This window comes from Podarcis melisellensis (genome assembly GCF_964234715.1).
Source record: "Podarcis melisellensis genome assembly, chromosome: 2".
Taxonomy (NCBI): domain Eukaryota; kingdom Metazoa; phylum Chordata; class Lepidosauria; order Squamata; family Lacertidae; genus Podarcis; species Podarcis melisellensis.
In genome coordinates, this window is record NC_138529.1 from 125,220,057 (window position 1) to 125,246,446 (window position 26,390).

Below are 26,390 nucleotides of genomic sequence, written 5' to 3' on the forward strand. Positions count from 1 at the left end.
TAAATATAGTTGGTTTTATTTTTACTTTGCTTTGCTATTGGTATGGAAATTGGGAAAGACGTGGAAGGGAAATTTTGGTCGACTTTAGGAAAAATGTTTAAGAAAAAATAATGAGGTATAAATATTGATGTGTAAATTTGGATAAGTTAAAATTGATTTTTTAAAATGGTCTAAATTAAATGAAAATAAGGTTTGTAAATATAAATTGAGGAAATGGAAGAAAGAAGATAAGTAAAATAAGGATTTGCTGAGCCAACAATTTAAATTGGAATACAAGAAGGGGAGGTGTGAGGAGGTCTGAGAAACAAGTTAAAAGAAAATAAGTATTTGAACTTTCAGGTGTTTTTAATTTATTTATTTTCAAGTATTGGATTTTTGTATTTTTTTGTTTATTTTTGTTTTTGTTGTTATATGTTTTGTCCTTTTTTGAAAATGCTAATAAATATTCATTTTAAAAAAAGAAAAGGTTGGTATAGTTAAAGCCATGGTTTTCCCAGTAGTGATGTATGGAAGTGAGAGTTGGACCATCAAGAAGGCTGATCGCCGAAGAATTGATGCTTTTGAATTATGGTGCTGGAGGAGGCTCTCGAGAGTCCCATGGACTGCAAGAAGATCAAACGTATCCATTCTTAAGGAAATCAGCCCTGAGTGCTCACTGGAAGGACAGATCGTGAAGCTGAGGCTCCAATACTTTGGCCACCTCATGAGAAGAGAAGACTCCCTGGAAAAGACCCTGATGTTGGGAAAGATGGAGGGCACAAGGAGAAGAGGATGACAGAGGACAAGATGGTTGGAGGCTACAAACATGAGCCTGACCAAACTGCGGGAGGCAGTGGAAGACAGGAGTGCCTGGCATGCTCTGGTCCATGGGGTCACGAAGAGTCTGACACGACTAAACAACAACGTCAATAACAAATTGTTGCTTTTTTTGTTGAATATATGGTATATGGTAATTTATGGACCTAAGAGGTATCTAAAGCCATTTGCACATAACAAAATAGGAGCCAACACAACACAAAAACTTGCTGTATGTAGGTTTTATTTTATTTTTTATATTGTATTTTGGAAATGTACATCACTTTTTTCCCTTTAATTTTTGGGGGGCCCACCAAGAGAGTGGGGCCCTAAGCTAGAGCTTGTTTAGCTTATATGCAACAGACACAAGCAAGCAAAGTGTTTCCAGCTCTTTGTGTGGCTTGCATGCTGCCTTTTGCAATGTTTTGGGGGGTGTTCAGCTTTATATAAATGGCAGTTTTGCAGATCACACAGACACGGAGGGCGCTAGAGCTTGCCGATCAGAACTTCGGCGGTGCGATGGGGTGAGCTCCCGTTGCTCGGTCCCTGCTCCTGCCAACCTAGCAATTTGAAAGCACATCAAAGTGCAAGTAGATAAATGGGTACCGCTCCGGCGGGAAAGTAAACAGTATTTCCATGCGCTGCTCTGGTTTCGCCAGAAGCGGCTTAGTCCTGCTGGCCACATGACCCGGAAGCTGCACGCCGGCTCCCTCGGCCAGTAAAGCGAGATGAGCGCCGCAACCCAAGTCAGCCACGACTGGACCAAATGGTCAGGGGCCCCTTTACCTTTACAAAGCTCGCAACAGATTTTCTTTTCTCTTTTCCTTTTGCTCTCAAATCGCCCCTGTGACGTTTGGGTGAAGGGGGGTCTATAGACAACAACTACTAGTAAATAGTCCTAAAAGTCCTAATCTCCCTTGACTCGCTCCGGGAGCCCCTCCCCGCAGCCAACCTCCTTCGCTCTCGCTGAGGACTAGAAAGCTGCGCAGGCGACCAGGAAGGGCCGCCGCCTCCCGCCCGTCCCTCCCTCCCAGGAGCCGCGTCCAATGGGAAGGCGCAGCGCTTCTCCCGGTCCCGCCTCTGCGCTGCTGGTTTGCCTAATTGAAGGACGAACTCATCAAAGCAGCTCCCGCCTAAGTCGAAGAGCGCAGCCAATCAGAGTCCAGATCCGCATCCGGGTCCTGTTCTTCCGGCCGACGGGAGAGGCGGGCCGACAGTACAAGGGGCGGGACTCGACCACCTCCCCGGTTGGCTAAACTGCCTGAAGGGGGCGGGGCGTCCGAGCCGGTCGCCAATCCGAGCCAGCGCCCTCGCAGCTTCCGATTGGGCGCGGAGGAGGCCCGAGGGCGGGGCGTCTCTCGCTCCGGCTCAGCCGTTTCCGGCGGGCGGAAGGAAGGCGGAAGGAAGGGAAGAGGCGGCAACGGCGGCCGAGGTGAGGCGGCGGCGGGGAGGCGGCGGGGGGAGGAGCCTCGGGAGCCTCTGGCCCCGCCCCTTGGCGCGCCGCGTCGTCCTCCCAGGGGGAGGGGCCGGAGCGAGGGCGCCCCTGAGCACGCGCAGAGTGCCGGCCGCTGAGCCCAGGGCGCTCCGGAGGGCGCAGCCAATCAATAAAGAGAATGGCCCCCTCCGGACTGGAGGGAGGACTGTATGGGGGGGAGACTGCCCCCCACCTGCGCAGATAGGAACTCGCATAATTGCCTCCGAAGTCGCCTGCTGGCTGAAGGTCTATGCGCTGCCCAATTTCACGGTAACAGTAAATAGTGGAAATGCAAAAAAGGAGGGGGGGCATATAGGCACATTAAGTCGCAGAGCTTCCCCTTGAAATATGGGGCGAGAAGAGAGAAGCAAAGACTCCGCGAACAGAGACACAACAGCCCCAAAGGCGCCTCCGTCTCTGATAGGCAAGGTGCTTTTATTATTAATATTATTACAGTGGCACCTCGGTTGTCGAACGCCTCCATTGTCGTGCGTACACTCCTGAATTAGAATAAATACATTAATAAATGAATTATTATTTAGATGTATATACTGCCCTTTGTTGTAAGATCTCCGGGTGGTTCACATAATAATATACAAGATGAAAACAAGTAAATCAGTAAACAGCAAAAGAAGACCCCTCCCCTTATTCTATTCTGGACTCAGTCTGGGTGGCTCTCCTCCTGCCCCTTCCTGCTTCAGCGGCTGGAGACATCCTGGAGCTTCACCGGAGGCCAGGCAGCAGCAGCAGCAGCAGCTGAGGAGCGTAGAAATGTAGGGTCAGAAGGGACCCTGAAGGTTATCTAGGGGGCTGGACAAGATAATAACAATTTTATTACTGATGTGCCTCCCATCTGACATGGTTGCCCCAGCCACTCTGGGCGGCTTACAGTAAAATATTTTAAAAGATGACCCTCAAGGTCCCTACCAATTCCTCTCTCTGTGTGTAAATTATTAAATGTGCCTATATGCCATTTTTGTTTCTTGAAAGCTCAAAGCAGCTTACTTTAACAGAAATAAACAAATCACATTGTTGCAAATCACAGAACACGATTAGGAGCACCGTGAAATATCAGCAGCAGTGCTGAAAAAGAGACAAATGAACCCACAAATCAGCACTAGAAAATGAAACAGACTCAAGGAGGTTCCAAAATTTGTCCAGCCAGAAGCCTCCGAAAGAGAAATATGATCAAACAGGGAACTCCTGACCAAACTTGTGGCTGCCTGTGGCCACCTAAAGAAGGGAGGGTTCCCAAACGGGGGCATCACAATGTTGTTTTACGGTTTTTTATCCCAACACCTTGTATCATCAGGAATCCTTGGTGGGCGGCTGCCCAGGCTTCTGAGAGAAGGCAGCAGCAGAGGAGATAGAAAGGTTTGGAAAGGAACCCAGCCCCCTGCAATACAGTTCATAAAGCAAGCCTCTTGTGGCCCCTAATCTCTGGGTTGCAGATTGGACAAATCTGCAATTTCAGGGGGTTCGGCTAGATGACCCTTGGGTTCCCCCCCCCGGTAGGCAGCTGCCTGGCCTGCGGAGCCCCCTGTGCCCTCTCCTCCCCCCTTGGCCCCTCACCATCTCTCTCCTCCTTGCAGCGGCGCCCGTTTCCCCGTGGCCATGGAGCCCGAGACGCGCAGCGTGCAGATTGAGTTCCCTCACTATGCCGCCGTCCTGCTGGAGTCGCTCAACAAGCACCGCCTGGAGGGCAAGTTCTGCGACATCGCCATCCACGTCCAGGGCCGCGTCTTCCAGGCACACAAGAGCGTCCTGGCCGCCTCCTCACCCTACTTCCATGACAAGCTGCTCCTGCACGACACCAACTGCATCGTGCTGCCCGGCGTCATCGAGCCGGACGCCTTCGAGAACCTCCTGCAGCTCATCTACTCAGGGCGCCTCAAGCTGCTCCTGGAGGCCCTGCCCAGCCACCTCCTGGTGGCCAGTGGGCTCCAGATGTGGCAGGTGGTGGACCAGTGCTCGGGCATCCTCAAGGAGCTGGAGGGCGGCGCCTGCCGGCCTTGGTCCAGCCGCGCCAGCGAGAGCCAGTCGCCCAGCAGCAGCAACTACTTTGGCTCCAGGGACGAGGCCGAAGCCGAGGCTCCTGCGTGGCGGCGGCGCACCTGCCCCGACGGCGAGGTCCTGAAGATCCGCGTGCCGCCTGACGAGGAGGAGGAGGAGGACGAGGAGGAGGAGGAGCAGCAGGCGCAGATCTGCAGCGGCTCCACCGACGGGCCGGCAAAGGCCGAGGAGAGCCGAGCCAAGGAGCCGCCCTTTGCCTCGGCGCACGAGGCCCCCAAGGTCTTCTACATCAAGCAGGAGCGCTTTGACGCCGAGGAGGCGGCCGCCTCGGCCTCGGTGCTGGGCGGGGCCGGCAGCAGCTCATGCCTGTCGGAGGCTGGCTTCTTCAAGTCTCTGGGCAGGCCGCTGGCCGTGTCGGGGATGTGCCCGGCCGAGATCCAGGAGAGCGGCGAGGTCAGCTACCTGCTCCCTGGCGCCCCGGCGGCATCCTCGTCCAGCGGCCCCGGCGGCGGCTTCTCGGCAAAGGCGGACTCGGTGGCCTTCCCCGAGAGCTCGTGGAAGCCCGTGGACCTCCACGGCAACGAGATCCTGGCGCACGCCGTGCACGGGCAGGTGGTTCACGCGCCCGTCAAGCTGATGTCTGCGCCCGACGGCAAGAAGTTTGGCTGCCTGTGCGGGAAGCGCTTTGCGGTCAAGCCCAAGCGGGACCGCCACATCATGCTGACCTTCAGCCTGCGCCCCTTTGGCTGCTCCGTCTGCAACAAGAAGTTCAAGCTCAAGCACCACCTGACCGAGCACATGAAGACGCACGACGGCAACCTGTATGCCTGTGAGGACTGCGGGCGCAAGTTCCGTGTCCAGAGCTGCTTCCTCAAGCACAAGGAGATCTGCAAGGGGCAGGGATGGGCCACCGCTTCCTGGACCTACAAGTAGAAGCGGGGGGGAGAGGCCCACCCAGAGATGGATGGAGGGATGGGAATCCCTGTGGACCCTCTTGGGGGCACAGAGGCGGGTTGGGGGGTCAGGGAGCCAGAGTACGTGTGGTGGGCAGGGCACCTCACCCTGTGCTGGGGGGCGATGGCATAGACACGCCCAAAGACCCCCCCTTCGCCAGCCCCGCCACTTTGGGGATCAGGCTGGCATGAAAGGCAGGGAGCGAAGGGCTAAGCCCCAGGTGCTGGGGAGGGGGGGCTCCGTCAAGAGGGCTCTCCCCTTCCTGGACAGTCAAATGGCACCTGGCTGCTCCCCCCCCCAGGCATGTAAGCTGTGGGGCCTCGTACAGGCCTGCTCTTCTTGCCCCACCTTTGGGGGGGAGTCTGCACCCCCCCACTTCTCTGCCTCTGTCTGGACACCATTTAAAACCCAAGTCAATGCACAATTTTTAAATTGACATTAAAATCTCACCATTCACACAAACTGGTTGCTGGATGAGGACGCGGGAAGCTGCTCTCGTTCAGCCCCTCCAACGGCTCCAGGGGGGAGATGGGGGGCCGAGAGAGGCCTCCCCGGCTGCTGCCCTCCCTGGTCTTCCGGTGGACTGGCTCTGGACGTGGAGGCTCCATTGTGGCCTCGCCCTGCTCTTCCTCTTCCTCTGTCACATCCATCTTGGTTGTCGGCCTGCACCACGGCCCTGTGCCCCTCACCTTGCTATGCCCCAAAGCGCATCTGTCGCAGATTCCTGGGGGCCCTGGCTGCAACCCTCCCCTGCTGTCTGCCCTCAGTTGGTGGGGCGGGGCTGAGGGGCTGTGCCAGTGGCAGTTGCGTGGCACTGCTCCCTCCTTTCCACAGCCTGACGTGGTCTTCCTCCCGGACTCTGGCCAGAGCTCCCTGTGCTGTTTTTGATTCCTGCATTTCAGAGGGCTGGACTAGAAGAGCCTTGAGGGTTCTGCCCAGCCCTGGCCCTTTGATTTCCCCACGTCCTTTCTGGAAGCTGCTTCTGAGAGGCCCTGGGCAGGAGTGGTTTGGCTGGGGAAGGGCTTGGTGGTGGGAAGAGGAGCCCCTCGGGTTCCTCCTGGCCCTCCTGCTGCCGGCCCAGGGGTCTGGCACTTGGGGCTGCAGGGAGGGCAGCAGGCAGCCAGGGAATCACAACATTTCAGGGGGTCTCCAGGGCCCTTTTCCCAGAAGAGCCGGCAGGCTGCAGGTGCCCCACATGCCCCACAGCTGTGTGCAGAAGGACAGGAAGGAGAGGTGCCATCTCAGTGGGAACCGCAGGACTGTAGTGTGGCAGCAGGCGCTCAGTCCCCAGCATCTCCAGGCCCCAGGTCCAAAATCCAGCAGAGCTGCTGCCAGCCAGTGTCAGCAGCCCTGGGTTCGCCAGACCGAATGGCCTTGACTTTGTCTAGGGTGGCTTCTCACCCCCCCCCCCGTTCATAAGCTGGGATAACTCAGTCAGTAGAGCAGGAGATTCTTGCTCTCGGGATCATGGGTTCGAGTCCCATGTTGGTCAAAAAAGGATTCTTGGGCTGGGCTGCATGACCCTGATGGTCCCTTCTGACTCTGTGATACTGTGCTAACTTCCAAAGCTTCCCAGAACTGCAGAGGGGGAAACAGACTGGATGTAGAAATAATACTAACTATGTTTATTATTTTATTCTGTATACCGCGCCCATCTGGCTGGGTTGCCCTATCCACTCTGGGCGGCTTCCAAGAGAGATGAAAGCAGAACCAAACATCACACGTTGAAAACTTCCCTGTACAGGCAGCCCCAAAGCTGTTTGTGCTATTAAAGTTGTGGAGTGGAGATTGGTAGGGAGCAGAGATCCTGGAGACGGGGCAGGAAGAGGCTGGACAGGTCTTTTTTCCCTTTTCTTTTGAAAGTTTAGCTTAATTTATTACATAAAGAGAGAGAAGTGAAAAAATACAAGGACACAGAAACCACGGGAAACCCTCCCACGAAATGAGGTTCAGACCCAAGGAGAAGATTCCCAACAATATAACGCAACAATCACGAAGGAGCAGCAGGGGGCGTCTTTTTGAGGAATGCCAAAGCTTCAGAGGCACAGAGGACCCCTGCAGCCGGATCCGGCCAGTGGCTCCTCTGAGTCAGCATCCTGCTCGCATTGCGGCGAAGCACGTGCCCCAAAGGGAAGGAGCCCCAGAGCGGCGCCAGACTGCCGCAACCCTCTTCCCAGCTAGAAGCTGCTCTTCAGACCCAGAGCTCCTGGCCACAGACGAGGAATGAGCCATTGGGGGGGTGGCCCCGATCCTCCGTTAATTTGCCTAATTGGTGGCCATCCCAGTCTCTTGTGGGAGCCAGTCCCATGGTTTACACACATCTGCCCTGTATCTTCCGGCATTCGGCCTTTTCAGATGTCGCCGGCAGGTTCTAGAGGGAAATACAGGCAGATGAAACCAGTCGCCCCTTGACTGCTCCCTGGCCGCCTCTGTCCCTGGAGGGCTTCTCTTGCTGGGAGCGGCTCACTTTCACCGTCCAAAGGCAAAACAAAAAAGTTCCTTCCAGTAGCACCTTAAAGACCAACTAAGTTAGTATGAGCTTTGGTGTGCATGCACACTTCCTCAGATACACAGACTATGGCAGACCCACACGGCTCCCTATCTGTAACAGCATCCAAAGGCGGGCACAGTTGAGGAAGGCGCCTCCCCAGGAGAGGCTCTTTGCCTTGCAGGCAGTTGGACTAGATGACCCTTGGAGTCCCTTCCAGCTCCGTGATTCTAAAAGCAGGTCAAAAGCAACACCTTGAATGGTGCCAAGGAGCCCTGGCTTCTGGCCGCCATTGTTCCCTGGAGGTGGCAGCGAAAGTGTGGGTCTTTGTGCTGGTTGCAAACCCCACCCCCAGGCACCTGGGCTTTCATTGCAGGGGGTTGGCCTGGATGGCCCTTGGGAGTCCTTTACAACTCTCCGATGCCATGAGAACCCACCTCCTTCCCAAGGAATTGCTTCCACTGTCAGAAAGTTCTTCTTGCTGTTTATTTGGGATCCCCTATGTCGCCCCCCTGCGACCTGGCTTTTTATGGCGGCCTAGGTATGGCTGGTGTGGGATGCGGGTGGCACTGTGGTTTAAGCCACAGAGCCTAGGGCTTGCTGATCAGAAGGTCGGCGGTTCGAATCCCTGCAACGGGGCGAGTTCCCAGCTCCTACCAACCTAGCAGTTGCACATCAAAGTGCAAGTGGATAAATAGGTACCCCTCCGGCGGGAAGGCAAACGGCATTTCCATGCGCTGCTCTGGTTCGCCAGAAGCCGCTTAGTCCTGCTGGCCACATGACCCGGAAGCTGCACGGCAGCTCCCTCGGCCAATAAAGCGAGATGAGCGCCGCAACCCCAGAGTCAGCCACAACTGGACCTAACGGTCAGGGGTCTCTTTAGCTTTAGATATGGCTGGACAGTACAGGAAAAGCCTGAAAAGACTTAATTCTTCCCTGGTGGGAGGTTTATGGCGGGTGGAGAAATTCAGAGCCCTGCTGTTTCTTCAACCTCCCCGTTCTGAGCAGGAGCAGCATTATGTCAAAAAAGGAGAAAGGTTTGTTTGGAAGTCTGCAGGAGGCGGAAGCTGCCCAGGGCATGAAGATTTATTTAAAATAAAATAAGATGAGGGTGCACTCAATTCTGGTGCTAAAACTGGTTTTCTGTGATTCAGCTAGATACCTTTCTGCATCGCGTGTTGCTTCTCTCACTGCCTGCTAGAACATCCAGTGCCATCAGCAGCAGAACCAGAGGCGGGGGGGGGGGACAGGTATCCCAGAGGCCCACAAGGAGCAAGCCCATCCTGGGGCGGGGTGTTCTTCATAGCAGGTCTCGCTTGGAGCAAATAAACACACTTCTAGTCGCATTGTCTGACAATCATTTATTGGTTTATAAAAATATTTATATGCCGCTTTATCCTAAAGTGGTTTACAGCAATGTAAGAACACAAAACCCAAACAAAATTGTAATGAGTGAAAGAAAGAGAGAAATTAAAAACCTCCCAAGACCATGTATTCTTAGCTGCCTGCGTAGGCCTGGTTGAACAGTCTTTGGGAGGCGTTTTAAAAGTCAGCCCAGAAGGCGTCTGCTGAATCTCCAGTGGCAGGGAGTTCCATATGACTAGGCCAGTGACAAGAACATTTGCGGAGTCTCGCAAACCTGATGAGGAGAGCTTTAAACTAGATCTTGAGGGGGAAGGAGATGATATTGCAGAAGACAGAAGAACACCTGGTACTGGGGATGGTAGCCTCATTGATGCACAGGAAACTGAGGCGATGCTCCAGAAACCCGATAAAGGGCAAGAAACTACAGTGGTATCTCTGGATGCAAACGGGATCTGTTCCGGAGCCCCGTTCGCATCCTGAAGCAAACGCAACCCGCGTCTGCGTGTGCACGGGTCACGATTCGCCGCTTCTGCGAATGTGCATGATGTCATTTTGAGCGTCTGCACATGCGTGAGCGGCAAAACCCGGAAGTAACGTGTTCTGTTACTTCTGGGTCACCGCGGAGCGCAACCTGAAAACCCTCAACCTGTACAAGAAGGAAGCAGCTGGAGGGAGCGACTCGTGGTTTCAGTTCAGGAAGACAAATTGGAGCTTCCACTACAGGGTGGCAAAGATGACTCAGAAGGCATTACTGAAATCTGTTGGGATGAATATTAAAGGTTCGTTACACTTTCTCTGCTCGTAGATACTTGTTTGAAGGCACCTCAGTAACATGCTTTCAAATGTTTAGAAGAGTTTTTCCTCGGAAACAGTGAACAGTAACTGAAGTTATTCTTAGAGATGAATCACTCACAGACTCTGAAAGCAAACAGCTTTAATGGCACGCTTTGAGTTAAAAGTCTCTCTTTCTCTCCAGCAACGGCGTCCATCAGCAGTCCCAGCAAAGCAGAATTTACAGGCTGCACTCGGGTAGACATTTGCCTTCTGCAAAAAACGAAACTGATAGTTCCTCTTTCTTATTGGCACCACCAGCCAGAGCCATGCATGCTTAGAGTGCCACTCCTATATATAAATGAATTTTCTGGAACCTCCTCTGTTTCTGGCAGAATGATTCCCTAACAATGAGACTCATGACTGGAACGTGGAAACTGAGGGGTACAGCCTGTTCAAAAAGAACAGACCAAACTGGAAGGGAGTAGTACAGTGGGGGCAGCCCGAGCTTCCCCTGACCCCGGCCCCCAGAACAGGTCCGGGCGTGGTGGCAAGCGCTGCAGATAGCTGCCCAAAGCCCGGGGAGCGCAGTGCTGCGCTCCCCAGGCTTCGGGCTGCTATCCGCAAGCCTTCGGAGCCCAGCAAGAACTCCCGCTGCAGTCCGAAGGCTTGCAGATAGCTTCCTGAAGCCTGGAGAGCGAGAGGGGTCAGTGCACACTGACCCCTCTCACTCTCCAGGCTTCAGCGAAAGCCTGCATTCGCTCCATAGGACGCACACACATTCCCCCTTCATTTTTGGAGGGGGAAAAGTGCGTCCTATAGAGCGAAAAATACGGTAATTTGTTCTGGAGCTCCATTCTTATCCTGAAACTGTTCTTAACCTGAGGTACCAGCAGCCTCCCGCTGCTGCCACCACACAATTTCTGTTCTCATCCTGAAGCAAAGTTCTTAACCCAAGGTACTATTTCTGGGTTAGCGGAGTCTGTAACCTGAAGCGTCTGTAACTTGAGGTACCACTGGTGTACACTTGTGAAGAAACCCATGACCGGGAGCATGGAAAGCAGATTGAGAGTATAGGGATAAAAATTGTAGGAGAAACAGCAGTGGCTTCACAGTGGGTGTCCGTTATAGATTGCCAAGCCAGACTGAAGACTTGGATGATGCCTTCCTAGAGCAGATTCCCAAACATTCAAAAGGAGGGATACAGTACTCGTGGGAGACTTCAACTTGCCTCATATTTGTTGGATCTCAGGCTCTGCCAATGAAAGAGCTTTTAAGCAGAGATGGTGTTTTAAGCGCAGTTTCCAAGGTAGTTCCTTTCCACTGTCTCTTGCCATCAGAATGTTTTCCCTATTGTTTAGTCAGAATCTCATTTCCATTAGATCAACTTGGGCTGGTGGCCTAGATGTGCTACTAGATCCTTTTCCGCCTCCAGTCCGTAGGGACCTCACATTACAAGTCTTCACACAAACATGCTAATGTTTTAAACTGTTTGCAGTGATCTTTTAAATAATACACAAATTTACTCCAATCCTTCTCAAATACTTGATCTTCCTGATTTCGGGTCTTCCCCGTCAGCTTTGCCGTCTCTGGAAAGTCCGTATGTTTCATCTGCTATTCTTCTTTTGTTGGCACATCTCCTTGCTTCCATTTTTGGGCTAGTAAGATTCTTGCTGCTGTTGTTGCATACATAAAATGATTTGTTTTTTTAAAAAACTTTCTGGGAATCTGTTCACCTATTATACCTAAAAAGTCATGGTTTTTCCACAAATGTATATTTAAACATTTAATTTATTATAGATCCTTTCCCAGAAATCCCTTACCTGCCTTGCCCCTTTGTACCTGGGCAGGTAAGGTCCTGCCCACCTCTAGTCACATGCAGAGGAAGTTTGTCCCAGCCCAGGAGGAAACAGGAAGTTTACTACTGGCTGGTCCAAGCATTCCTATTTATGTCTACTCTAGGAATGTTGTACTTGACTGCTAGGTGTTTCACACCCTCCAGTCTGAAACCGGCTATTTGGCCAAATTCACATAACCTATCCAGCACTTTAGGTACATTGGAAAGGGGCTCTCCCACCGTTATTACTAAGTCGCCTGCAAAGGCTTTTAATTTGTAATAATAATAATAATTTATACCCCGCCCATCTTTATGTCCTACTCTTATGCCTTGAATATCTTGATCTAATCTTAAGACTTTCGCCAGAACTTCCAAAACAGTTATAATTACCAATGGTGATAAAGGACAACCCTGTCTGCTACCTTTTGTAATATCACAAGTTTCTGTTAAAGTGTTGTTAACAATCAGTTTGGCTTTCTGTTCATCTCCGCCAAGCTAAGCAGTTCGCTCCTTACCTCTCTCGCCCTGCCCTAGCCACTGTGATCCACGCAACGGTCACCTCGAGACTTGATTATTGTAACTCACTCTACGTGGGGCTGCCCTTGAGACTGACCCAGAAACTCCAGCGGGTACAGAATGCCATGGTGAGACTCCTTACGGGGTCCTTCCTGCAGGATCACATTCACCCAGTGCTATTCCAGCTGCACTGGCTCCCAGTGGAGTACAGGGTCAGATTAAAGGTGCTGCTTTTAACCTTTATAGCTCTATACGGCCTAGTACCCTCGTACCTATGAGACCGTCTCTCCAGGTATGTCCCACGGAGGACCTTACGGTCTTCAAATTAAAACATCTTGGAGATCCCGGGCCATAGGGAGGTTAGGCTGGCCTCAGCCAGAGACAGGGCTTTTTTGGCTGTGGCCCCGATCAGGTGGAATGCTCTGTCACAAGAGACTGGGGCCCTGCAGGACTTGACATCTTTCTGCAGGTCCTGCAAGACAGGCCTTTGGCCAGGGCACAGTCTGACCCCCCTCTCTCCTTCTGTAATCTTCATAGAACTCTAGCCCAATGGTTGCCATGATTTGATTCTGAACTGATTTTAGAATGTTTTTTAATTAATTGGCTGTGATTTTATGTAAATTGTGCTATTTTTACTGGTGTTAGCCACTCTGAGCCTGGCTTTGGCTGGGGAGGGCGGGATATAAATAAATTGTTGTTGTTGTTATAAATAGCTCCCAGTCCCATATGGAAAGGTTGACCAAAGTCCATCATCTCTAAATTCTTTTTCATAATGTTCCATGAAATATTGTCAAAGGCCTTTTATGCATCTATAAATATTAAAGCTGCTTGCTTGTCATTCCAGGTCTCCAAATATTCTATTAGGCCTACCATATTTCTTACATTGTCTTTCATATGTCAACCAGGAAGGAAGCCTGCTTGATCTTCATGAATTACTTCTTTCATCATTTCTTTTAACCTATTTGCTAAAATGTTAGCAAAAAGTTTATAATCATTATTTAATAATTTTTCACCATAAATGGATCAGCACCTTGTTTTGGAATTATTGTAATATATGCTTCTTTCTAAAAGACTGGTAATTGGTAATGTTCCTTTATTCAGTATGTTATTCATAACATTCTTCAATGGCTGATTCATGGCCCCTGCCCAGAGAGGCTTCCCTTGGAGCTCTGGGCGCCAGACCTGAGCTGATCTGGAGGAGGATCTGGCAGGGGGAAAGGACGCCCTGGCAGGAGCTCCCCCATTTCAAGGGGGATTCTGGCCATTTCCCCCCAGACTTGGTAGAGAGGAATAGGGGGCAGCAGGACCCTCTGCACCCAGACTTGGGGGGTCTCCCTCTGTCATTCAGAAGCAGAACACCCCCCTGCAGCCCTGGGACCCCCTTCTGGGTAGTGGTTAAGAGCGGTAGTCTCGTAATCTGGGGAACTGAGTTCGCGTCTCCGCTACTCCACATGCAGCTGCTGGGTGACCTTGGGCCAGTCCCACTTCTTTCAAGTCTCTCAACCCCACTCACCTCACAGAGTGTTTGTTGTGGGGGAGGAAGGGAAAGGAGAATGTTAGCCGCTTTGAGACTTCTTAAAGGGAGTGAAAGGCGGGGTATCAAAATCCAAACTCTTCTTCTTCTTCTCCCCCAGGCACCCCAAGGGGGAAGAGAGAGGAGACTCACCAGACTCTTCCCAGGAGGGAAACAGAGGCAGCACGTGGAGGAGACAAGAGATGCCAGAAGGGGCTGGGCACTGAGGGAGGGGATTTTGCTCTGGAGGACCTGTCGCCTGCTGTCTCTGCTTCCTGTCCTCTCTAGGACTCCAGCTCTGTTCAACTTAACCCTTTGCAAGCTGAGCGCAGCCAGCAAGCCGCTCTCCCTCCCTCCCAGAATCCGGATGGTCCAGAGCATGTGCAGAATTCTCTGTGATTCTCGGCTCAGAGGCCATCTAGACAGCAGCCTCGTGCCCTGACCCCAGATGTGCGGGTGGGGTATAAATTGTTGTTGTTTAGTCGTGTCAGACTCTTCGTGACCCCATGGACCAGAGCATGCCAGGCACTCCTGTCTTCCACTGCCTCCTGCAGTTTGGTCAAACTCATGCTGGTCTCTTCGAGAACACTGTCCCACCATCTCGTCCTCTGTTGTCCCCTTCTCCTTGTGCCCTCCATCTTTCCCAATATCAGGGTCTTTTCCAGGGAGTCTTCTCTTCTCATGAGGTGGCCAAAGTCTTGGAGCCTCAGCTTCACGATCTGTCCTTCGAGTAAGCACTCAGGGCTGATTTCCTTAAGAATGGATACGTTTGATCTTCTTGCAGTCCATGGGACTCTCAAGAGTCTCCTCCAGCACCAGAATTCAAAAGCATCCATTCTTTGGTGATCAGCCTTCTTTATGGTCCAGCTCTCACTTCCATACATCACTACTGGGAAAACCAGAGCTTTAACTATACGGACCTTTGTTGGCAAGGAGATGTCTCTGCTTTTTAAGATGCTGTCTAGGTTTGCCATCGCCTTTTCCCCAAGGAGCAGGCTTCTTTTAATTTCGTGACTGCTGTCACCATCTGCAGTGATCATGGAGCCCAAGAAAGGAAAATCTCTCACTGCTTCCATTTCTTCCCCTTCTATTTACCAGGAGGTGATGGAACCAGTGGCCATGATCTTCCTTTTTTTGATGTTGAGCTTCCCCCTCCCTCCTGCCCCGCCCTCCTTCCGGGGCTCCGAAATCGAAAGGGGAAGCGCGGACAGAGTCTCCGCCATCGCCGCCTCTCCTTGCTCTCTCCCTGCGGAGCCTCATGGCTGCCCAACCCGCTCCGCTCCGCGCAAAGGGGCTCCCGCTGCTGCTGCTGCTGCTGGGTAGGTCGAGGCCGGACGCCTGGGTCCCCCCCCCCTCGCAGGGCGCGGGAGGAGGAGAGCTCGGGGCCGGACGCCTGGGTTCCCTCCGAGGGGGGGGGCGGAGGAGGAGGCGTCCCTCGCCCCCGTGGTCGGATTTCCTCCCCCTGCAAGGCAGAAACTCAGCGGGTGCAGGAAGGGGCTGGCGGGGGAAAATTCTCCGGTGGGATTTCTGCCTGTTGCAAAGCGGGGCGGGGGGGGGAGGGTTTGGCCCGGGATAGTCCCTCCGCTTTCGCTTTCGGTTTCCTGGCCGAGTCCCGAATCCGGCCCCGCTGCTTCTGCCCTCCGGCCCCCCTTGGGCTCTGCTTTCTTCCCCGCCACGTCCCAATGGAGCCTCCCTGGACAGAGCCAGTCTCCCTTGCCCTGCTCCGGATCCAGCAGGGCTCTCCCGGTGGCGCCTCCAGGCCCAGAGGCAGTCTACCCAGACTGGGCTTGGAGGCTGGGCTGGGGGGGAGGGGTCCCCTTGCTCCGGACCCAGATGCTGCTGCTGCGGCTGCTTGGGGGCCCCCAGGGGCATCTGGTCCACCCCCTTCTTCTTCCTCCTCCTCTTCTTCTTCTTCTTCCTCTCCTCGCAGGAGCGTCCTTCGGCAGATCCTCGCCTCCGCTGGCCAAGCGGGGCTGCTGGTTCCTGGAGGAGGCTGGGGGCGGAGGCTCAGGCATGTCCAGCGCCCCCAAGCCGCGCCCCGCCATCTTGTTCCTGCCCCCGCCCGGGAGACGCCTGGAAGAAGCTGCCCTGGAGTCCGAGTTGCCCCCGGAGGTGGAGGCCGGCCTGGCCTTCCAGGTCCTGGGTATGGAGACCCCCTATAGGACACCCCCACCTGTCCCCTGGGTCCCATCCCTGCTTCTCATTCACCTGGGTGGACTTGAAGCACCTCTGAATTCAGCCTCACTGGGAGACCCATTTCACAGGCGCCACAACTGAGGCTGGGAAACTTACATGATTCTCTGGATCTTCAGTGCCGGCAAACACTCCTTCCCCAATCTCCGTCTTTAACCTCCAGGGACAGAGTTGCTTTCCTTGGAGGTTTTCCAAACAGAGGCTGGAAGGCCAAATGTCAGGGATTCTTGAGCTAAGATTTTTGCATTGCAGGGGGTGAGACTAGATGTCCCTCGGGGTCCAACCTACAGTTGTTTACTTTTTTCTTTTTAAACATTTTTTTTCTTTTTAAAACATCAGTGTGACTAAATAATAATACAGTGATACCTCGGGTTAAGTACTTAATTCGTTCCGGAGGTCCGTTCTTAACCTGAAACTGTTCTTAACCTGAAGCACCACTTTATCTAATGGGGCCTCCTGCTGTTGCTGCGCCACCAGAGCACGATTTCTGTTCTCATCCTGAAGCAAAGTTCTTAACCTGAAACACTATTTCTGGGTTAGCAGAGTCTGTAACCTGAAGCGTATGTAACCCGAGGTACCAGTGTAATAATAATTATAATAATACACTATACCATTAAAAGAGTTAAGAATTCCAATTCCATATATACTTATCTAATGTCTAGGTGATATTATTATCCCAAAACATAGATGTTGATTCTTAAGCCACTATATTTGGTATAAATGCATTCCAACTCTACAACTCTTTATGATCATTTTATAACGGCCCTGTAGCGGATTCCCCCCTCAAGCCTCCAATTCATAAAGACGCATTATGTCCCTGCTAACGGCCCCCAATTAAATATGGCGGATCCGCCTCACATTACGCCAATTCAGTGAATTTCTGCCATGGACCACAGCCTCTCTTGTGTGAGGGGAAACTTGGGGATTTAGAGTCCAGGGCAGAAGCGGAACAAAGAAGAAAAGTTCTATTTACCGAGAAAAAGGTGGGGTCCGGAGACGGGTTCTTCCAGGCAGAAGTCAACTTCTTGCCTCAACTTGGAGGCTGTCAGGGCATGAAACGCAGAAGTCCAGGCGCAGCTTCTCTTCTCAGGCCGATGTTCCGCTTTCTAGACATGGTGGTCAGATGCTGGACTTGGGGGGTTCCTGAGCGAGGGGCCCTTTCCCTCCGCTCCCCCCTCTCTCAGCCCGCCCCCCTCACCCAGGGGGTCCCCTCAGCCCTCCTTCTTGGGGGTCTCCCTTCCCTCCCCCCAGCTTCTCCCCTTGAACTCCCGCCTGACTCCTCTTCCTCTCCTCCCCACCTTCCCCTCCAAGCTCCCCCCTCAGAAAAGCCGCCTTGCATTTTCCCGCCAAAAGGGCTGGCTCCGCCACCACTGTCTTAGGAGCCAATCAGAGCAAGGCTCCAGCCCCCCCCCCGAAATTTCTGAGGGACTAAGTCCGCTGACTGGCCTGGCTCTGCTGTCCATCACTGGCCCAAACATGGTTGGCCTTTGGCAGCTTCCTTATTTCTATATCTATTAACCATGTTATCCATTTTAAACTCTTAGGGTTTGAGATGATTTGCAATACCTGTGCCGGGTGCCAGAGCCCCACGAGGCCCAGGGGAGCCCCCAGCGGACTTGGACTCGGAGGAGAGACCCAGGGAGAGGAATAAAGCGAAGTTCTGATGAGGGCCAAGAGGCCTGGCTCCGGGTTCAGCCACACAATTTAAACTGAGAATACTTGAATAATAAAAAGGGAAATAAAATAGAGAACAAAGAAATAAAAAGGGGGGAAGGTATATTACAATATATCACTATATGTGCAAACAACTACAGTTCCATACATGCTTCTCTGGTATATAGGTACAGTGCTTTTTTTCTAAAAAATGGTTCAGGGTTACTCTCATTTTGACTCAAGAAAATCACCATTTTATAGTTCCAATTGGGAAAAATAAATACAGTAAATGGACAAAAGAAATCATCTCAAGAACTCAGGAGTCCTATTGTTGTGGATTAATTTAATCTACTTATGCTAATTATGGATATATTGTTTTCCAACCTCAACATTTCCACTTTTCAGGGGTACAAAACTGCTTGATTCTTTTAGTTTATTAACTGGCATTTAAATCCCATTAAATAGACAAAACAGATCCTCCTTAGAGGGCATCTTCTTCTCGCTGAGATTCCTGCATCGCAGGGGGTTGGACTAGATGACCCTCGGGGGTCCCTTCCAATTCTGTGATTCTGCGAGTTGAACTGAACTGGCTGACGCAGAACGGTGGAGTTGGGAACCCCAAAGGTCATCCACTCCAACCCCCTGCGATGTAGGTTGGGGGGTCCAGCAATGGAGAGAAAAGGCTTGTCACTCCCCCCCCCCCGACACTGGTTCACCTCCCCCTGCTTTGTTCCCCTGGCAGACCCCTCTGGGGCCCTGTGGGGCGGTCAGGCCTCGGCCACCCCCCCGCCCTGGCTGAGTCCGGATGCCAGCGAGGCTGAATCCTCCTGCGAGATCAACGCTTACGCGCCGCAAGAGTCCCACGTCGCCTGGGCGGAGGGGCTGGCGGGCGGAGGGGGCTGCCCCCGCGCCCTGGAGAGGGGCAAGTGGCTCATCGCCAGCATCCAGGCCCCCGACGCCGGGTTCGGGGTCAGCAGCGTCCTGCACACCGAGGAGGCCCTGCCTTGGAAGCAGCAGGATGGCGTCAGCAGCGTCACCACCACCGCAGGTACCACCTGGTGAGCAGAAGGGGAGCAGCGCGGCCTAGCGGTTAGAGCCCTGCGCCAGCAGCCTGGGAGAGAGGGACCGAGGGCCAGTCGGTGCTTCTCAGGCAGGCCTACCTGGCAGGGTCAGCGTGGAGGAATGGCAGAGGAAGGGGAGGGAGCCCGCCTTGAGCCCCTGGGAGGAGAAGGTGGGGCAGAGATGCAGTTATTTAAATTAGGAGTGCCCAAAGTCATTGGTTACACCCTCATGGGGGGTGGGGGGGCACCGTGGGCCAGTTGGAAAGCGGAAATCCCTGGATCAAATGCATCTGCTGGGTTGAACTACTTGGAGTAGTTTGAAGTGGATTTTGAGTCATTTGGCAACTAATTGTTGCTCTTTCAAATCTTGCTTTCATCTTACTGGGTCGTGCAAACAGTTGTTCCAAACCATTCCTTTTTTAGGGCATTGGCTGGAGGGGAGAGAGTTTATGGGGGTCCCCCCCAAATTTGAGAACCACGAAATTAAATGAATAAATCCAATAGATTGTGGGTTTGTTCGGAGCCGTCTTTCCCATAGGGCTTAGTGATGCATCGCGCCAGGGCGCTGGCCTCTCGGGGGATCGCTCTCCTGCACTGGCATGGGGGAGAGTTGCGCCCCCCCACAATGGCTGGCAGTGCGCAGCTACAGCCACCCCAACATTATCAGTGGTAATTTGGGGGTCCTGTGCGGACATTTGCAGCCTGGCGCTGCATCTGCTAAACACGGCCCTGGGTTTGTTGTTTTTGCAGGCTGGGTTTGGGTTGTTCCCTTCTGGGATTCCTCCCTTGCACCGGGGGTTGGTCTAGATGACCGCTTGGGATCTCTCCCGCTCACCTCGCCCTCCTCCCTCCTTGCGCAGCGGTGCTGTCAGTCTTCACGCGGACGCCACGCCTGGAGTCCCGCCTCGGGCGCCCGGCGGTCCTGCACTGCGGCTTCTCGGCGCCGGCCTCGGCCTTCTCGGTGGAGTGGCGCCATCAGTTCCGGGGGGCCGGGAAGGTGGTGCTGGCCTTCGACGGAGCCTCGCGGGGGGTGTCGGTGGCCGAGGAGGGGGCCGAGCTGCTGCTGGATGCCGAGGGCGGTGGTGCCTCCCTGCGCCTGCGGAGCGTGGCCGTCCGCCACGAGGGCACCTACATCTGCACCGTCTACCTGCCCCACCTGCACGCCCAGCAGGCGCTCGAGTTCAAGGTGGTGGGTGAGTGAGCGACCAGTGGGGGGTCTCCCTCGCAGGGAGGGCGGAGGGAAGGGGAAAGGGTGTCCACTGCCCAAAGGGACCCCCATGGAGCCAGCATCTTGTATTCTCCAAATGCCGGCCAGGACCTAGGGATCCAGATAGACTGCTCCTGGGCCTGGAGGCTCCAAAAGAACATAGGGGAGTGCTTAAACCTCACAGTGGCCAAATTGCCCTGAGATCCCTGCCTGGCAGGGGTTGGTCTAGATGACCCTTGCGGGTCCCTTTCACTTCTGCAATTCTAGGCTTCTAAGAACCAAGCGATCCAGAGAGACTACCCCTGGACTGGGAGGCTCCTTAAGAAGCGCCTGGCCACTTGATCAAGCCAACAGGGACCCTGTCTTCCTCAGGATTCGAATCCAAGAGCCCCCCTCTCCCCTCCCAGCAGCTGGGAGCCTGCAGCACTCCTGGTTGTCAGCAGGGGGCGCTCTGCTCACTCCCTCTCCCCCTCTCGCCCTGCAGAGCCCCCCCAGGTGACGCTGCTCCCCACGACGCTCTCAGTGCCGCCCGGCGCCCGGCCCCAGCTGGCCTGCGAGGTCTCTGGCTTCTTCCCTCTGGGTGCCTCGGTCAGCTGGAAGCGGAGGGGGTCCGGTGCCCCCCAGGACCCCTTCCTGGACATCGGGGACTCGGGGCACCGCCAGGCTCCCAACGGCACCTTCAGCTTCACCAGCTTCGCCCGCCTGCTGCCCGTCCCGACCGAGGACCACGGGGTCTCCTACGTCTGCCACGTGGGCCACGCCGGGCTGGGCGAGGCGGGGGTCAAGAAGGCGGTTGTGCTCCATGTGGCAGGTGGGGGTCTGCACTTGGGGGTCTGTGCCGGGGTCCCCTGGGGGCTGGGTAGCAAGGCCCAGAAGACTGGCTGCGGGTGTGATTCCTGGCGGAGGTTGGGGGGGGGTCGTCCGTCCTGCGTGATTTAGCTGGGATTCCTCCCTTGAAGGGGGTTGGGCTAGATGACCGCTGGGGTGCCCTCCCAACTAGGATTCTGTGAATTGGCACTGATCAAGTTGGGCATGGGGTGGAGGATATGGGGGTGGGGCAAAGGTGCAGCTTGGGGACCTGCAATGGGTGGCCAAGGCAGGGTGGGGGTCTGACGTTGCCCCCCTTCTCCCTCGCTGATGCCCCTCTTCTGCCTCTGCCCCTTCTCCCCCCACCCAGGGTCCCTGGGCCCCTCCCTGGAGGACGCCATCGGCTTGTTCCTGGTCGCCATTGTGCTCCTGGGGGTCTTGCGGTCCTTCTTCCGATGGGGTAAGGTTGTTCCCACCCACCCCTTCTGTACTCTTATTTTTGTTATCGATATGGTCCTATTTTGTCATTTGGTCAATATTTCTGGGGGATACTTTAGTTGAGATTCCTGCCTTGCAGGCGTTGCGTTAGATGACCCTCTGGTCCCTTCGGATTCTGCAATTCTAGGATTCTATAAATGTTCACAGCACCCTCCTTTTCTGGATCTCTGGGCAGTTTGCGGCATAAAAATGCACGACGAAAACACAACGTACATAATAAAAATGAGAACCAAAACAAATAACCCAGCCTCCCTCAAGTCTAACTATTATAATGAAAAATAGAAATATTTTCCTGGGGGAGACAATTCAGAATCTATTAAGACCATGCAAACATTGACAGTAAAAGCAGTTAAGAAATCTCTCCACACCACCTGACCCCTTTGACTGGCGGAACTGGCACTGGCCAATTGACTCCCCTTTCCCACAGTTGCCAGTACAAGAAGCTCAGCTGGGAGAGCCTCTCTTGATTTCAGGGTTGTGGGTTCAAGATTCCTGCTTTGCGGGGGGGTTGGACTAGATGACCCTCGGGGCTCCCTCCCGGCTCCAAGGCTCTTTGGAACTCCCTGCCTCTTGATACCAACCAGGCGCCTTGGCCAGACTCTCTTTGGTCGCCTGCTAAAAACATCCCTGCCCAGCAGCTCAGAAATGTTGATTTCCGTTTTAGCTTTCTGCATGCTTTCAAGTATTCCTGTCCATTTCGTTGGGTTTTCTGGTCATTCACCTTTCCCTGCTTCATTTTCCTCCTTTTCAGCTTCTGAAGAAAAACCCAAATCGGAGAAGCCCAAATCCGAGGTCAGTGTCCAAGATGCTCCCAAGACTGCCAAGTTCTCTCGATTCCTCATTTTTCTATTCTTTAAAAAAATATATCTCTGTGCCACTCGCTGAGAGGCAGTGCGGTGCAGTGGTGAGAGGGCCAGACTAGGCCCTGGCAGAGAGATGTGGGTTTGAATCCCCAGTCCCTGGCCATGATGAAGCTCGCAGGGGGGGCCGGGGGGGCAGGATCCAGTCTGCCTACTTCGCAGGGTTCTTGTGGAGCTATTCCTGCAATTGCAACCCCCAGCCAGCTAACATTTCCTCTCCAAATCAGGTCAGAATCTCACAGATTTCTCTTCTTTCTGCAGTAACGGACTTTGGGCAGCCCAGCTCCCGGCTTGGTTTGTTGCCTGTCTCCAGATCCCGTTGAAAGGGTGAAGTGGATCGTAGGCCCCCGGACTCCTGGGTCCCCCCTCTTTCGCTGCCCAGTCTTGCCCCTCCGGTCCCTTGTTGGAAGCCCCCTTCCCCTTCCTTTTTGGGGTCAGGGGTCTGCTTGGCTTCGCATCCTGCAGATTCACAGCTCTGATTTTAAGGAGGGGGCCAGATCTGTGCATAGCAAAAGCCCCCCTTTCTGGCAGTCCCTGCCCCTCCTCACTTCCGTGCTGTGAAATGATAGAAGTGTAGAATTGGGAGGGGTCCCTGAGGATCATCTAGTCCAATCCCCCGCAAGGCAGGAATTGCATCAAAAGCACCCCTAAGGTCCTGGGCCGCAGACTCTGCACATGCTCTGGGAGACTCTTGACGGGGGCCTGTGTTGTCTTTGGGATTGTGGGAGAGAACCTTTTTGGAGTAGGGGAGACTGACTTGAGCAAGATTGGCATACCCCCCCCCCAAATAAATAAATCAGGGATCCTCCACTTACAGAATGTGGGTCATCAGGTTTCCCTTTACCTTCCCCTCCAGGAGACCTGAAGTGGTACAGTCCAGACCCAAATTTATCCCCTCTAGAGACCTGGGTGCAAAAGGAGCCCGTTTCCCCGCAACGTCCCTGCAGAGATGGCCAGGCAGAGCAGCTCGGCCCTCTCTCTCGATACGGACTAGGACCTGCCCCCCCTTCCCTCCCCCCAGAGCCCAAAACTCGCCCCCCTCCCCATTCTGTGTAGATTCTGCTGTAGACTGTAAGCCCCGTGGGGCAGAGCCAACCTAGAGAATAAACCCGTGTCGAAAAGAAATGCATGCCGTGTGTCTCTTTTTTCCTTCCAGGGCTGCAGGAGAGGTGAGGGTGGCCAGGTTTGATAAACAGTAGTAATAAATGGTTGGAAGAAAAGTCTGGGAAGGGGCAAGAGCCCCTCTCTGCCCCCCTCAAGGCTCCTCTCAAGTTCATCAAGGGTCAAAAGCCTCCTCCATTTTTGGACAGCCAGGAAGTGAGTGGCCCCTGCAGCTTCGCCTGCTGGAAAGGGGGCGACATGCAAGCGGCCAACCTGGCAGGGTTGTTGTGGAAGGGGGAGCTCCTTGGACCGCCTCCTGGGCCTCCTCTGCAGCTTCACTTCCAGAACGGTCAGCAATTGGAGGGGAGCAGGGTGCTCTGTGCATGGCGATTGGGTGAGGGCAAGAGAGAATCCGGAAGTGGGTGGATTGAGCCGGGAAGAGAGAGGAGAGCAGCAGCCGGGGGGGAGGGGGGCTCCTTGGTTTTTTTCTCTGCCAGGTTGAGAGGGGCTCCAAGCCCTCTTTGAATCCCCCCCCCAATCTATTGATTTTGGCTGCCTAACCCTCCCCCCCAAAGAAGTCATCCTTTTGGAGCCTATCCTCTCCTCCGCCTCATGAAAAGGATTCTGGGACGCTTAGTTTATCCTCCCCAGCCAAAGACACTTTTGTCACCCCAAGAGTCAGTGCTAGGAGAAGGGCTCCGAGACCTGCAGGAATAGGGGAAATTTTTTGTTTCTTGTTCTGCTTTTCTCTCTCTTATGTATTCCCAATATCATACCAATCTTAATCCTTTATCTTATCTTGACAGCCACTGGTATGCGACTTTCATAGTATTTAATGGATCTATATGTAAATTAACATGCAAGAGGAAAATTTTGTTCTTCCTGTTGTTGTCCATCCACTGATTTTGGTGCAGTCCCTTCTCATTCCACCGTCTTCTCTTCCAGGATTCTGGGCTGTCTTCCACCTTTCTTTTGTTTAGTTAAAATGAAGACACAGTGGTCTTTCATGTCTTTCAATGAACTGATATTTTCCCAAACCAAATAATCTTCTGTAAGAGACCACACTGTGCGATAGATTTCACAGTTAATACTTGTTTGGTTCCTCTACAATCCAAGCTTGCTCCCCCTGAGCCCTAAGGGAAGCTTACAAAGATCAAAGATTCACCTTCACTTTTATAAATCCATATATGACAAAAATCCATGCAAACAGATGTGGTTTCCTGTGTGAAATATTCCCCAGTTGTAATCTGTTGGTTGTCTTCAGCCCCCTTTGAGAGAGGTTTTTTGTTTTTTTACTGTAATCATGTCTTTGAACAAAGTCCCTTCATCTCTTCAAACAAGTTGATACCTTGCCCGTTCTAATTACAGCCCTCCACAAAGGACCACGCCATTAAACATCAAGTTCTCAAGTTGTTTTTTTTCTAAAGTTCCACTTGCATTCTGTTTAATTAATTGATTCTTTCTCCTTGAGGCTTGCCAAATCATGAAGCAGCAAGTATAAAAAAAGACCAGACACTCACATCACATATTCCAAAGCAGAACGACGAAAGTCCTTTCCCGGTCAAAATCTTGGCTCTCAGTGACTGATTTACTTAGCAGGGCCTTTGTTACTGGGAGGGGAGGGATACGATAATAAGTAACAATGTCTGCTTCAAAAAATGGCAAAAAGATAAAGCAAAATTAATCTGAAGTGGGAAAAGGTCATGGATAAAACATAAAATACTTACAGACATAAAAGAAAGAGGTGGCTTTTCCCTCCCAGACCTTAGATTATATTATGAAGCAGCATGTCTTACTTAGATTTGAGACTGGATTAAATTAGAAAAGGAGGAGGCAATAGAGTTGGAAGGACATGATAACAGATTTGGCTGGCATACATACTTGTGGTATGGGAAAGAGAAAGTGCACAAAGGATTCCATAACCACATAATAAGAAAATATTTAATAAAAGTATGGGGGGGAATATAAAGATTTATTAGAACAAAAAACTCTATGGTGGCTTTCCCCTATTGAAGCATCTTCACTTAAATTGACAATTAAGAAACAAATATGGCCAACATTGAGAACTATTAATAGAACAAGAAGGAAAGTTAAAATTAAGAAGTTACGATGAGTTGAAGGAGCACCTTCAGAGTTGGTTACATCAAAGACAACTAAATGAAATTGTCAGGGGCTCAGGAGCAGAGGCACAGGGGAGAGAGGAAATGGAGAGCGAAGGGGAAGAATCTGAGGGAAGCGTAGGGGAGTATGACAGTGAACCGAGGGATTCCATGAGTTTCTCCAGCGAATCAGAAGATTCCCAGAGGGGGGCGCCTATGGCCAGGGCAAGAGGGGTCCCAGGGGGGACGCACCAGAAACAAGAGGCCAGCGGGGACTCCCAAAGCAGCAGCTGGAGATCAGGACCAGCTTCCCCACCAGAGCGTAGTGGGGGGGAAGAGTCCCATGCATCAGGGCCAGCGTCTCCTCCAGCAGGGAGAGAAGAGGAGTCAGGGCTGACCACGCTACATTCGGAGAGTGAGGGAACGGAGGGGAAGTCAGGTTCAGCTAGCCTCCCCGAAGGGGGAAGCAGTGACAGGAGCAGTGTAACGGTCAGGAGGAAGGTTGCCGGCTGGGCGCGCGCGCCAAGTTCAAATGTACAGGCGCGCGGGACAGCAGGAAACCAGGATGGGGAACCAGGTCCTAAAGCCCGCCGGAGGCAGGGGGAAGACTCAGGGGACTCAGCGTCAGAAGAGTCCAGAAAGGGCAAAACCCCAGCGGACAGGCGGACCCAGAGGAGGAAGGAGCAAAGGAAGAGGTGGAGCAAGGCTAGAGTCTTAAACTGGTGTCTGGGGGGAGGAGATTCAGACGGAGCTGCAGCGGTCTAGAGTTTGAGACGTAGGGCTGCGCGCCGCGGCTTTGAAATCGAAACTGATCTTCAATAAAGACCTTTGTAAATAGCAACGAACTGGCGTTGGACCTTTGTGAGCTGGGACCTCGGGCAGCTCTGACAGAAATCTTTAAGGAAGATAGTGTCAGGGTTTCAGAGAGAGAAGGGCAGATGGGGGAGGAGACAGAGAGCAAGGGGGAAGAATCCCAGAGAGACGAGGAGGAGGATGACAATGACCAAAGGTCGTCCATGAGTCTGTCCAGTGAGTCAGAGGACTCCCAAAAGGGAGCCCCCCTGGTCAGACCAAGGGGAGCCCAAGGGGGAAGCAATCAGGAGCAGGGGAGCGAAGGGAGAGCCCCCAGTGGGAGTTGGAGATCGGGGCCGGTTTCTCCGCCGGAACGGAGTGAAGGGGGTGGAG

General features: G+C 53.1%; 2 protein-coding genes and 2 long non-coding RNA genes across 5 annotated transcripts; 3 read left to right on the forward strand and 1 right to left on the reverse strand.

Annotated features, from left to right (window-relative positions):
• Window positions 1-3,864: 3,864 nt before the first annotated feature.
• ZBTB9 (zinc finger and BTB domain containing 9) lies at window positions 3,865-6,194 on the forward strand. The gene has a single exon (XM_081898439.1). The coding sequence runs from the start codon at window positions 3,884-3,886 to the stop codon at window positions 5,213-5,215; it is 1,332 nt and encodes a 443-aa protein (XP_081754565.1). The 5' UTR covers window positions 3,865-3,883; the 3' UTR covers window positions 5,216-6,194.
• An 8,693-nt stretch (window positions 6,195-14,887) lies between these two features.
• On the forward strand, window positions 14,888-23,130 carry LOC309363673 (tapasin-like). Of its 2 annotated transcripts, none has more exons than XM_081900025.1 (8): window positions 14,888-15,045; window positions 15,657-15,869; window positions 18,315-18,620; window positions 19,494-19,826; window positions 20,325-20,651; window positions 21,018-21,107; window positions 21,897-21,937; window positions 22,267-23,130. In XM_081900025.1, the coding sequence occupies exons 1-8, from the start codon at window positions 14,985-14,987 to the stop codon at window positions 22,267-22,269; spliced, it is 1,374 nt and encodes a 457-aa protein (XP_081756151.1). In that variant the 5' UTR covers window positions 14,888-14,984; the 3' UTR covers window positions 22,270-23,130. The 2 variants fall into 2 exon arrangements, with proteins under 2 accessions (XP_081756151.1, XP_081756150.1); XM_081900024.1 differs by lacking the exon at window positions 14,888-15,045 and adding an exon at window positions 15,341-15,472 and having other exon boundaries at window positions 15,520-15,869.
• On the reverse strand, window positions 15,885-18,302 carry LOC309363674. Its single transcript, XR_014165530.1, has 3 exons — window positions 18,155-18,302; window positions 17,218-17,997; window positions 15,885-17,170 (listed from the first exon to the last, which is right to left on the reverse strand). It is a non-coding gene; the product is annotated as an uncharacterized lncRNA (long non-coding RNA).
• Window positions 23,131-25,274: 2,144 nt separating the features above from the next.
• On the forward strand, window positions 25,275-26,036 carry LOC309362689. The gene is made up of 3 exons (XR_014165086.1): window positions 25,275-25,439; window positions 25,470-25,591; window positions 25,655-26,036. It is a non-coding gene; the product is annotated as an uncharacterized lncRNA (long non-coding RNA).
• Window positions 26,037-26,390: the final 354 nt, after the last annotated feature.

Coding starts and splice junctions, on each gene's coding strand:
- LOC309363673 (XM_081900024.1), top strand. CDS start 15,560: ATGCTGCTGCTGCGGCTGCTTGGGGGCCCCCAGGGGCATCTGGTCCAC. Junction 18,621..19,493: donor CAGCGTCACCACCACCGCAG/GTACCACCTGGT, acceptor CTCCTTGCGCAG/CGGTGCTGTCAGTCTTCACG. Junction 21,108..21,896: donor GCGGTCCTTCTTCCGATGGG/GTAAGGTTGTTC, acceptor CCTCCTTTTCAG/CTTCTGAAGAAAAACCCAAA.
- ZBTB9 (XM_081898439.1), top strand. CDS start 3,884: ATGGAGCCCGAGACGCGCAGCGTGCAGATTGAGTTCCCTCACTATGCC.